Source organism: Centroberyx affinis, unplaced genomic scaffold (assembly GCF_046629955.1).
Source record: "Centroberyx affinis isolate AG114_WGS23_722 - 3 ecotype Tasmania unplaced genomic scaffold, CSIRO-AGI_Caff_v1 ptg002014l_1, whole genome shotgun sequence".
NCBI classification, from domain to species: Eukaryota; Metazoa; Chordata; class Actinopteri; order Beryciformes; family Berycidae; genus Centroberyx; species Centroberyx affinis.
Window position 1 is genome coordinate 88,610 of NW_027280356.1, and position 12,065 is coordinate 100,674.

A 12,065-nucleotide genomic window follows, 5' to 3' on the forward strand; every position below is an offset into this window, starting at 1 on the left:
CATGATGCTGGTGTGGAAAAGCCCCTATGAGAAGAGGCATTTCCTTTCGAACGTTTAACGGTGTTTTAACGGCTAAATCTAGAGAACAGTGCTCCACTGTCCCATGACAAAACTATTGTCTGTGTGTGTGTGTGTGTGTTTGTGTGTTTTGGCAGGGTAACCGGGTCTAATGTGCCCTAATAACCATGATGTCATACACCTGTTTTTTGGCTGGAGGGCGGCGATGACTGATGGGACAATTTTGAATAATCATCTTATCTGATCTGGACCGCATGAGCTGAAACCCAAGGAAATTACAAAACCCCCAAATATACGAAGACGACTGTTTCAAAAATTCTTCAGGGCTATATCCACTTTGGAAAAAAAGCAATTTTTCACTCAATTTCTCTAAAATAACATTTATCCAGTCTGCAAAAGTATTTGTTTTGTCAACCATTTTTTAAAAAGTACCATAATTTGGTTTCATGTTTGCTATCAATCATTTTAGAGCAGTGGATATCGCCTTTTGAAATTACGCTGTTCATATTTAGAAGTAGATTCACCTGAACACCCAAAAATGGGAGTGTGTGTGTGTGTGTGTGTGTGTGTGTGTGTGTGTGGTTGGGTGTACTCGAATGCAACAGTGCAATGCAAATGTTTGCCCTGGCTCTGAAACAACCTTTCAGAAGATGCACTCGTCCTGTGAGAATACCCTTTCCTGTTTTAATGGTGTGTGGCTGAGGCCTAATTGAGTTCTGTCATGCCTTTATAAAGACATTTCCCCACTGAATCAAACATTAACTCCGTCTCCCAGTGTCCCGGGACATCTGGGTTAATGTAGTGAGGAGGATTTCCAGGTCCAGCACAGTACGGCTTTACATGACTGCTGTCCTTTGCCCTTTGAGGAAATTCAGCTTCAGTTCATGAGCAGAACCGGTGTCCTTGACTCACCTCGCTCTGGGAAAGCACTTTTGTTTAGCCGACAGTTTGGTAAATGAAAACCAGCATGACGTCTAATAATGAAAATGAGACACAGGCAACATCAGTGATTAGAATGCAAATTACAGGTAATGTGTTTGTCCCTTAGTTCAGTGCGAAAATGCCAGGAGGAAGCATTTTCTGAACTGCCGCACTGTTCAAACCAGTTTGGTGGTTAACTTCCTTGTGGTCGAGACACACACGCATCTCTGAAACTGCCAAAACTCTCCTTTGAACTCAGCTTTCCTGAGTGCAAGAATTGTAAGGTGCTGATGGCAAGGCTTATCATTGTTTACCGTCTCAGTCTTAAAGGAAAAATCCACCCGAAAACACTTTAACGCTCGTGTCTGGTGGTGTATTTTTCGTATTCCTGTGGATCGAGCGAGGGCTTCTTTCTAGAGCTGCCATTTTGCACCAAAAGACGTTCAACAATCATACAGAGATGAAAAGAAATCCATCCAACTAATTTGTCCACCCACATTAGCCTCAATAGACCAGAATGCAATGCAGCAACAAGACATGATGTGTTTTGAGTACAGGGATGCGACTTTCGCGTTTTCTCAACAGGGAAATCTCTCCACCTACACTTATAACCCACAGCCAAATGGAACAAATTCAGGTCCGTTCTCTGGGGGTTGTCGAAAGGCATTCTGGGAAATGTAGGAAATCACCAACTGAAGTAGAAGTAGACAAGGCAGGTTGAGGGAAAGTAGGCACACCAAAAAAATAAATTACACTATGCATCTAACAGAGAAAAAGTATCCGAGGTTGGATTTTTCCTTTAAGTTCCTTGCTCACATTCACTTTTTCCACCTTGACAGAAGTTATTGAGGTATAGAGGACGTCTTCACATTCACATCTTACATCACTTCAGTTCTTCCCAGCTGGTCTGGGATTTGGACTGGCAACCATTTCATCACAAGCCTGCTTCTCTAACCTTGAGGTTACCGCTGCCTGAGATTTGCCTGAAATCCAAGGCTGCATTTTTCCTTTAATCACAGTTTCACTTCAGTTATCTGATACACAGATCAGAGTTTCATCTCCCTGTGCGTGCGTGTGTGTGTGTGTGTGTGTGTGTGTGTGTGTTTCTTTTATGCTTGTCTGATGTAACAGGCCCTGTGTAGTTTGATGGGCAGAGCATAGGTACTGGGAACTGCCAGGCTTGTGGGTTTGATCAGCAGTGGGACCACCTATGTTAAAAATGCGTGCACTTATAGTACTTTTCAAGGCACTTTGGATAAAAACATCCACCAAACGGACAGCGTTGTGTGAAAAGGGTAAACTGCTGAGCGTACGCCTGCCAAGACAACACTAGAGGAAATTCACTCAGCCATAACAACCTCAATGCAAGGTCAGGCTGTTCAGCCACAGTGAGGCTGAGGTCCATCTGAATGCCATTGGCAACACGAGGAAGTGAAGGGGAATGGATCTGGAGTGGCGCTCCAGAATATTCAAATTGTTGATACTGAGAGTTCAACTACATCTACAAATGTTTTGATGAACTCTTGTAATTGCACACTACAAGAAGTAATGTTTTGAAAGAAAATACGCTTCAAACTTAACTTGTCTGTGGTGAGACCAATAAAACACAGGGCAGAGAGCAGTATATGTGTGTGTTTGTGTGTGTATATGTGTGTTTTGGCGTGTGTGTGTGTGTGTGTGTGTGTGTGTATGTGTCCTGCCGGCTAGTTGTGATTTGACACTGAATGTGCAGGAAGTGTGTGGGACACCAAACGCATTTGTGCGAGACTCACTTGAGAGTAGTAGAGTGTGTGTGTGTGTGTGTGTGTGAGATGTCCAAGAGGAAGACGGCTTTGTGTTCACTTGCACACACATTTTTCTCTGCTCATGTGTGTGTGTGTGTGTACTCCTCTCTGTAATGATAGCCCTGAGTCTCTAGCCTGGCGGGCCGGGCTACTCCTCTCAACCTCAGGGTCTTTGCCAACCACCGGAGCCCAGAGAATATGGCTTGCAGCTGGGCCGCAGATCTCGCCCGGCCCCCTGGTAGCTCCTGCAGCAGGCGGCATCCATAATTAATGCAGGACAGCGAACACATACAGGCTGTGTTCATGTCACGCAAGAGCATGTGTGGCTCTTGAGCACCAGACAGCCTTCTACAGTTACAATATGGGCTCATATACTGACAGCAGGGTGAACTAATGAGTCGATAAAACCGGTCAGAAGATATAGATCAAATAAAAGCGCAGTATATCAGATACAAGCCACATCTCACTATTTACTTTACTTTATTTATATAACACCTTTTAAAACCAGGTTAAGTGCTTTATAATAAAAGCTAGAATTAAAAGCATAAGAACACATATCACATACACAAAAACAGAATACCAGACACAATTTTAAAAGAATATAACAGCAGAAATAACAGCTTACAGAGCCATTGAAAGCAAGGGAATATTGAGTCCACAGGCCAAATCAGCAAACCTGCTGTAGTACTACTGTGAAAGATAAAACTAAACTTGTGGCATTGCTCGTTTAGCAGGATGATAACTCCATCTACTGGCTGATCTGTGAATAACAACCAGCTCCCTTTTAAAGCCTGAACCTTCATGACTTTCTCCACAAATAAAATGAATCACGACAGACAAGACAGTCTATTAAACTATAATTTATTGTTTCTTTCATATGACACACTAATATACAGTAACTATGGAGGACAAATCAAAATGTCAAGCTTTTTAGCCACTAAATTGTTAACATGTTGAGTTTTGACAAACAGAATTATATTATATTTTCTTTTTTTTCTGGAGTAACAAATAAAAAGACAAACAGACAAAATATGTGACACAAAAAATATCTGACTTAATAAGTAGGAGAAAGATATTGAGGAATTATGCTGATGGATTCAAGTAAACCAGCTTACAGTACATGGAGAAAAGACAGAAAGAGAGCCAGAAACAAGTGCTTCATCCATACAACTGGTGCAGTTTCTTTGCAGTTGAATGCTCTCACATTAAAAATATTAAAATTTTTCATTTTTTCAAGAGCGGTCTAGACATGTAGACTTCTTCTAGTGCATAGATAACATGGTTGAGTTTACCTTTGGGAAAGCTAAAGACAAGTTTCAAAGGCAAGAAAACGTCAGCTGCAATGCTGAGGAATTGTTAGTTTGCCATAATCTAAAGTTAAATGGATAGTAAAAAGATAGGAGAAATAACTGGTAACTACTTGCTTACTGAAAATTACATGACATGAAAATAAAGTTTTTTTTTAACTGTAAATGCAACTTTCTATATCTCATAATAACACATTTTCAGTTTCATATCTAGCTAAAACTTTCATATCTAGCTAAAACGACATGCGTCTGCTGATACATTTTAGTGTGTGAGATAAAAGTAAGGATTTCATGCTATATCAATGGAACTTAGTATGTATTTAAACATGAGGTATTCAAGGAATGTGCCGGTTTAAATATTTGCAAAGGAAATACTGAAGATATGATCATGTCCCTGTGTTGCAGGCTGGTCAGAGACTCTTCGGCGGACAGGACGTCCCTCTCAGGCCTTTTCCCCGTCCACGTCACCAACTGACCGGTCCGCTCACTGGGCTGCAGCAGCTGGTTTGAACCCCAATCTCGCTCTTTACTGCTTGTCCTCCTTTTCTGGGACAGAGACAATAGAGAAAAACCCATACTGGTACTCTGTAGTCATGTAAAGTCAGGCGGTAAACCATTAATTCAATGTTAATTATATGTAACAGAAATCAGTCAACTAATAAAAATGATGTATACATTTATATTGCATCAGTAGGGACTAAAACATGATTTCCTAAATCTGTGAAGTGTCCCCTTTAAGAAATGGATGGTTGTATAAAAATAGTTTCCTGCAAAATTGGTTGAATCAGTGGACAAAGTGACAGCGCAAACGTTATGAGGGCACTAAAAATACTTTTGATTGATGAGGAAAGGGGCTCATAGGCTGTGCAACTTAGAACTGGACACTCAGAATCTAATGAAACTTGCTGTATACACTGTATAGTGCCTATTGTGCATAAACCAGGAACACCAACTTGATATCTCTTTACAGTTATGAATTACAAGCATTACAAGAAACCCATAAATTGACTCCTCGTGAATTCAATCTATACTTTTCTATCAAACAGAATGAGTTTCAGAGTCAGTTACAGCACCTTTCACAAAGACATATTTGTCATGCTTTGGGGATTGTTAGTAGTTTGAGACAAAACTGGAAAAGAGACAAAGATTTTTTAAGCTAACAACCAGTTTCATAGACATAGATTAAGTTTAGATGATGATGATGATGATGATGATACTTTATTGTCAGATCCAGTTTGAAATTTTTCTTGCATCACAGCAGCTCCATTTGCAACATCACAGAAAAGACAAAAATTAAGACAGGACACAAACATACATACATTCAACATATCACAAATCATTACAATCACAAAGGACAATATTCAAGGCCCTTCAACGTACATTTGATCTGGGATTAAGGTCCATATTTAATTTTACGATTGACTGGTGTACAAAAGAGTGCTTCAGTCTAACCCTACTAAATCGTGGAACCCTATATTTCCGATTTGATGGTAACAATTTGTATTCACTGTTCAGGATGTGGTTGGGGTCAGAGATGATGTTGTTGGCCAGCCTTAATATGTTATTATGATTCATAGAGTTTCTCAAGCGATTGGCTATAATCTTTGAGCAAATTTTTATTTGGTGGGGCAGTTTTGACTTTAAAGTAGTGGACAAACACTTGTACCATGTATTATTACAAAACTGTAGAACACTCATAATCACAGAAGTAAAAAACAAAAGAAGAGTTTTGTCTACTCGCCCCAAAAGACCTAAGGCTTAGGCCCTAGACTAACATGATATTCTAATAGAGTTGCACTGAAAACAGGATTCAGTCCAGGATTCATGCCTGTGGTTGTCTCACCTTTATTGGAGACAAACTTAAGCGAGTGGCTGAATATTCAGAAACGTGAGAGTCCCTCCTCCGGCCCGTCGTTCACAAACTCATGGCCCAGCCCGCTGCCACACTTCCCACACAGGACCTGAGGACACACACCACCGCCACACATTCACACTCATATGATAATATAACAAACAATGTACTGTATATAAACACTGTTACTTGCTGCCAGATGTTTCATTGTGTTATAATCTCAGGGATGATAATTACTGACTAAATTGTCTATGTATTGTCCAGAGCATTGCATATAATCATATTTATCATATGAACAAAAAAAGAAGTTCCTATAATTACTGAATTTGAAGCCTTTATTGGACCATATTCATCTGTGTTGTACCTTATTTTATCCTGTGCTATAGTAATATGTTTTGGCAACACTCAGTATTACTTGATTCATGCCAATAAAAGCTTTCTTTGAATCTGGTAGACTGGATGTCATAACATATGCCATGTAAGATACAATAAGATGAAATGTTATTGATCCCTGTGGGGGAATTTAAGCTGTAGTAAAAAAAAAAAAAAAATAGGATTCAGGGCTTTGAAGACTCATCATCTTATAAATAGTGATGTTAGATTTATATTTTAGTGGATTTTGGGGGTTTGGGCCATCAGACCTTGAAGGCAGTGAGAGTCTCCATCATCTTGGTGACGCTGTCTGGTCTGATGGTGTCGGTGAAGGCCGGCCAGGGGGAGGAGTGGGGGAACTTGGACCGGCTGGAGAACAGGGGGTGGCTGCAGCTGGAGCACACATACATACCTGCAGCGTTGGGGAAAGGGACTTTTAAATAGCTTACCTATATGATGGTATGTCAAGCCCTTTGAGACTTGACTGTGATATAGGGATATATAAATAAACAAGATGAGACTCGACTTAAAAAGTAATTAGTTACGTTACAAAGTTACTCTTTATTACAATAATTCATTGGAGTACTTTGGGGTCACCCACTTCAGAAACAGGCCATTGCTGTTTTTAGAGCAGTAAACCAGTCTCATTTATATCAAGCAGACTTAAATAGCATCTTTTTTTTTTAGCTTGTCTGCACGAGATGCCGCGAGATTTTCTACCTCTTTTGTTTTCTATCTTTTCTACCTTCAAAATTTGCCCTAACAAATATGAAACAACATGAAAGAAAAATAAAAGTAAGACATTCTCATTTTAAAAAGTAAATTATAACGGATTGTGAGAATGGAAAAATTGACGCGTTAAATTACCACATAGGTAATCTGAGTAGGCTACTCTGCACCTTAAAAAGCAACAGTAATAAAGTGTAGTGACATTGTGGCCTTCCCTACACTGGTGCACCTCACTGTATTGTTACACAATACGGGAAACAAATTAATTTTTTATTTCAATGATCATTTTCCTGGGAGAATATTTATTAAACAAACCAGTCTAGCCTGGTGGATGAAACGCTTATGCAAGGCGGAACCTAATATTAGTAGAGAGTAAAATAAACATGAAACGGTAGGCTACTGTATCCTAGATAATCCTGACTGAAGGCAGGTTACATCACTGCCTCTCAGAGCCATAATAACATCCACCGCCTCCTCACCTGGCTTGAAATGATCCTTGTAGATCTCGCCGCCAATAAACTGGCAAAACGACATGCTGCGGTGACTGTAATGAGCAGTTCAGATGAAAATAAGACTTAATCTGGTGTGCTATTTCCTCAGATGACAGTGCCAGGTAACCGGATCGTGCAGCTGTCTGTGTGTGTGAGGTGAGGCTGGCTGCTGATTTAAGCTCCGCCCACTGCTCAGACTCACATTAACACTAGGTGTCAGTGCGTGACAAGAGCAGAGAGGAGGCTCCGTACTGAACTGGGAGCGTTTACTGTAAAGAACACATGGAGGTTCTGGGATACTGGCCCGTTAATTGATGAGAATTGATGTTAATTGATGACACTGTAATCATCCATGAGGCCCTGGTAGCTGCTTTATGCCAACACTTTGGCATTCACTATGAGTGATCAGCCTACAAATAAGATGACTGATGATTTAGTAATACAAAGTTATGTGTGTTTTTTATTACATGGTTTAAGGTTAGGGTTAAAATGAAATTGCATTAACTCAATTTAGCTGATGAAGTCTGGTTTATTTTTGAACTATTTCAGTTGAGCAATTAGGGTATATCATCCGCTGCATAGTGATTTTTCTTTACTTCCTTCACTTCCCATGGAAAAAGGGAAAGTAGTCCTGGTAGTTCAAAAGAGTAGCCTAGCCTACATTCATTTTTATTAATTAGGCCCACATTGCTTTGTTGAGTAGGCCTACTCAATTCTGATTGGCCAATCAATGCAAATTGTTTCACATCACAGACCACTATTTAGCATCTTGTCATATCTGAGTATGGTCGATTTTCTTGTTAACTTGCAGCACCTTGTGCCAAAAAAACATTAGCATGCAGAAAATCCCGCTGGGCTAGATTTGGTCATAAAATTGTATGTTAGCTACTTAACGTACTTAAAATAATTTTAAACCAATATTTTTTTTCTCTCATTTTGCAATAATGACTATCTCGCTATACTTTATCTCTTACATTATATTTAGTGTAAATTTAACCAATCTCCTACACAAAACTACCAGAAGTAGCCACGTACGATTTAAGATTACTCAGAATTTAGCTTTAGAGCTGCCACAAGCTTTCATATTATCACTTGTGAGACAATGCTAGTAGCCTACCATCACGCAACATAGTGTATGCTAAAGTGTTAGCATGGAGTTAGTGAATTAGTGAATTACCGAGGCCACGTGGATGATTTTGATGTCAGGTGACTAATGGCCAAAAACTCCTTTAAAGTTTCTTGAAAGTGAGTTAGTGATGATGAGTGATGTCACAGAATGTGAGGAGAGAGGATAGATGTGGAAAGACCCAGACAAAAACAGAGAGACTGAATTTATTTTAGTTTGCAGATGTCATCTCTGGTAAATTGTGTCAGTTTTAAGGTGTTAGGAGTGCATGGCATTGTCAAAAATGTTAACACTTTCAGTTTTACTGTAAAATCTATTTAATAATCAAGTCTTCGGACTGAAACAGAGTTCCACTACGAAAATAAATAACCTGTTTTTTTGAAAAATGGCGAGAGAGTTCATAAAAGACGTTGTTTCTGTTCACTGCAGGTCCAGCCATCACTACTCATATTTGCAGAGGTGTTTGAGTCTTTCTGGCAGCTCCAACCAGTCAATAGCCATCCTGTGGACTATGTGCTTCTGGATGGCCTTCCTACATAAAGTCTGCAAGGAGGAAACTGGAGCGAAAGAGAAAGAGTAAGACAAAGAGAGAGAGTATGAATTGACGTTTGACAGAGACTCATGCATCACCTTTTATTTGTTTGCCTTGCTCTTATAACAGAAGAATTTGACAGCTTCATGCATTTGGACACTTACATCCGTACTCCACCTGGACAACGCGGACACACTTGGTGGCAGCGAAGACGTCCACCACGGCGTACAGCGGCTGGACGGCGGGGATCCCCTTCGCAGAAGCTCCCATGTCCTCCCCGTTGATGACGATGTGCATGTCGGCCAAGCCTTGCCCCTTAGGCACGTACAGCACTCCTATCCGGCTGCGTCGGGCCGTAGGCGGCAGGGCGTTGGTCTTATACAAGTCGTCCAAAATGTGGCTGAAGCGTCCGGGCCGGCTCCGACCCACCAGCTTGTCTCTGGGGATCCGAAAGTTCTCGATGTACAGGTGAGTGTCCGTGAAGAAAGTCTTGGGTTTGCTGTTGGTGTTGTCGCCGCCTCCTCCGTCTCCCTGACCTCCTGCTCCATCTTGTTCCTCCCCCCGCCCGAGCCTCTGTCCCCCTTCCTCTCCAGCTCCTTCGCCCCCCTCCGCTCCAGCGCCCAGTTCCTCTATGATCTTGTTGTGGTTGCGAGTGATGGCGAAGACCCAGCTGTCGCCCAGGTCCATCAGGTCTGGTAGGGAATACTCGGGAACCACCTCCAGGTTCCTGGGGTCCTGGGCGGTCAGGCCGACCCGCAGGTGGCCACACCAGCCCAGCTCCTTATCCTCGATCTCTACTAGGAAGATCTCCCCGGGGTTCAGGGGGTGTTTGCTGAAACACACCCCGTTGGCGAAGCTCTCCACCCGGGTGGCCTGGGTTCCTGAGTGGTCCAGCCTCACGTTGGTGCCGTGGATGGGGTGGAACTCCATAAATTGGTCAGACAAGGGCTCCATTTCTCGAAAACGGTTGAGTTTCAGCTAGTTTTCTGCAGGGCCTGTCAAGCTGTGTTAAGCTCCAAGGAGAAAGCTAAGGAGTTAGTGTAGGACAGCTGTCAAAAAAAGCGACAAAAAGGCAAAGATACAAACCCACTGAAAGTTTAGTTTCCTCTTGCAGTGTTTTCTTCAGAGGAGACAGTCGGTAGCAGACATGGTCCGAACACATGGTAGAGACACACACACACTCACTGTGACACACTAAGAGCCTATCTGCCTATCTGTAGGCCACTCAGCGAAGCTTCTGGTAGAGGGCTATTTTTGAACAGCTGCATGTGTCAACAGATGGCAAGGTATGTGTGTGTGAGTTGTGGGGGGGGGGGGGGGGGGTTGGAGGAGGGTTGGGGGGGAGGGGGTGCACATGTACACAGTCACTCACATTCACACACGCACGCACAGAGGATGAGGTAGGGTTACCAGGGGCAATAAACCCCCCCGAGCCCCAGTGCTCATTTAATTTCACAATCCCATGTGTCATAGTAATAGCTGTGTAATTATCATAATACCATATGCCAGATAAATATGTTAAACAGCAGGCCTTCCATATCTACTTTCTAAATATAGTTCATGCAAATGCTGTCTGGATTGTATTCTTATGTAAATGAGCTATTCAAGTAATATACAGGAGTGGAGGAGTCTCTGGAGATTTATTACGATAATGGAATTAAGAGAATTATTCCTCTTTATAAGAATATGAAGAGGTATTATTATCTGAAAAAAAGGGAAACTATGCTACTTCCATACTTTCAAATGCATATATGCATATAAATTAGGTGCTATTCCATACCTCATTAGTTACATAACATGTCTAATTTAATGCAGATGTAAATTTTCCTATTCATTAATAAGAAGAGATCTCCTCCCAGGAAGTGGAACTGAGATCACTAATCAACTGAAGAGCTACCAGCTATAGCATGTAGCTACCTATAATTAGAGGATTAGGATATGCCAGAGCAGTATTAATAATAGATCCTCATATATGAGCTATAGGCAATGCTTCTCTCTCACACACAGTACTGATTGCATAATACTGACAGAGCAATAGTGTTTTCTAGTTCAGTGGTTCTCAAACTGGGAACTGGGTTTGGGAATCTATAAGTGATCACAAAATGATTTGAGGGGGATCAGGAGATGATTTCTGGAATAGGAAAAACTCTGTTCCAAAATGTTATATATCTGTTTTGGTGGGGAAAAGTCATTAATTGAAGTTTATCATCCAACATCTGTGAAATAGAGAGGATCCAGTCTGTAAAAGTGTTGCCGTTTTTGTGCAATTAATGATTTTGGAAGAGTGGGCATAACCTTTTTCCAACATTGGATATCTAATTTTGCAATAATGTATGTAAAGGGAAATATATGTCTCTTAGGCTACATATATTATCATGATTTTCATGTTTACAATTAATGCCTTTTCACTCTTGAAATAATGAATGTTTGCTGCACTGGTTCTTCTTCTAGTGATTCCTCAAGTAAATAAATCAGAAAAGGGGAAATATAAATCATCAGTTTGTGTAAAATGTTCATCTAACTGCACATTTAAGCCTGCAGTGCGGGGTCTTGAACAAGCCTGGCTTTGGTTTTTGGGGGCTGCGGGCCAAAAAAGGCTGAGCACCAGTTAACCAGTTCACAGTCACCCAGTCAGTCAGTCAGTCAGTCAGTCAGTCAGTTATTCAGTCAGTAAGCCAGCCAGCCTGCTCAGGAACACTTCCCTTGGTCAGTGATGGATGGGGGTTATTGTGGCTCACCCCAGCTGCAGCCTGCACACTACTCTGCCCCGTTCCTCATATTGTCATTTCTAGGGCTTCCAGGGTGTTTGTATGTAGGCCAAGATGGAGAACAGTAGGGGGGGGGGAGGGAGAGAGTGAGAGAGAGGGAGAGGAAGAGGGAGAGGGAGAGGGAGAGTGACAGAGAGATTCTATTGCCTTGAGAACATTTTAAGT

The 12,065-nt window shown here is 41.5% G+C and overlaps 2 protein-coding genes across 2 annotated transcripts; both read right to left on the minus strand.

Moving 5' to 3' along the window:
* Nucleotides 1–5,910: 5,910 nt before the first annotated feature.
* Nucleotides 5,911–7,596, minus strand: msrb1b (methionine sulfoxide reductase B1b). The gene is made up of 3 exons (XM_071530993.1): nt 7,463–7,596; nt 6,524–6,666; nt 5,911–5,991 (listed from the first exon to the last, which is right to left on the minus strand). The coding sequence occupies exons 1-3, from the start codon at nt 7,515–7,517 to the stop codon at nt 5,911–5,913; spliced, it is 279 nt and encodes a 92-aa protein (XP_071387094.1). The 5' UTR covers nt 7,518–7,596.
* Nucleotides 7,597–9,041: 1,445 nt separating this feature from the next.
* Nucleotides 9,042–10,086, minus strand: neurl2 (neuralized E3 ubiquitin protein ligase 2). Its single transcript, XM_071530996.1, has 2 exons — nt 9,297–10,086; nt 9,042–9,157 (listed from the first exon to the last, which is right to left on the minus strand). Exons 1-2 carry the CDS (start codon nt 10,084–10,086, stop codon nt 9,042–9,044), a joined length of 906 nt encoding a protein of 301 aa, XP_071387097.1.
* Nucleotides 10,087–12,065: the final 1,979 nt, after the last annotated feature.

Bases quoted from the DNA above. Each gene is read 5' to 3' on its own strand.
- msrb1b (XM_071530993.1), bottom strand. From the start codon at position 7,517: ATGTCGTTTTGCCAGTTTATTGGCGGCGAGATCTACAAGGATCATTTC. The intron at 6,667-7,462 runs GTGAGGAGGCGG...CCAACGCTGCAG, and splicing joins CAAGGATCATTTCAAGCCAG to GTATGTATGTGTGCTCCAGC. The intron at 5,992-6,523 runs GTCTGATGGCCC...GTGTGTCCTCAG, and splicing joins AGACTCTCACTGCCTTCAAG to GTCCTGTGTGGGAAGTGTGG.
- neurl2 (XM_071530996.1), bottom strand. From the start codon at position 10,086: ATGGAGCCCTTGTCTGACCAATTTATGGAGTTCCACCCCATCCACGGC. The intron at 9,158-9,296 runs GTAAGTGTCCAA...CTTTCGCTCCAG, and splicing joins TGTCCAGGTGGAGTACGGAT to TTTCCTCCTTGCAGACTTTA.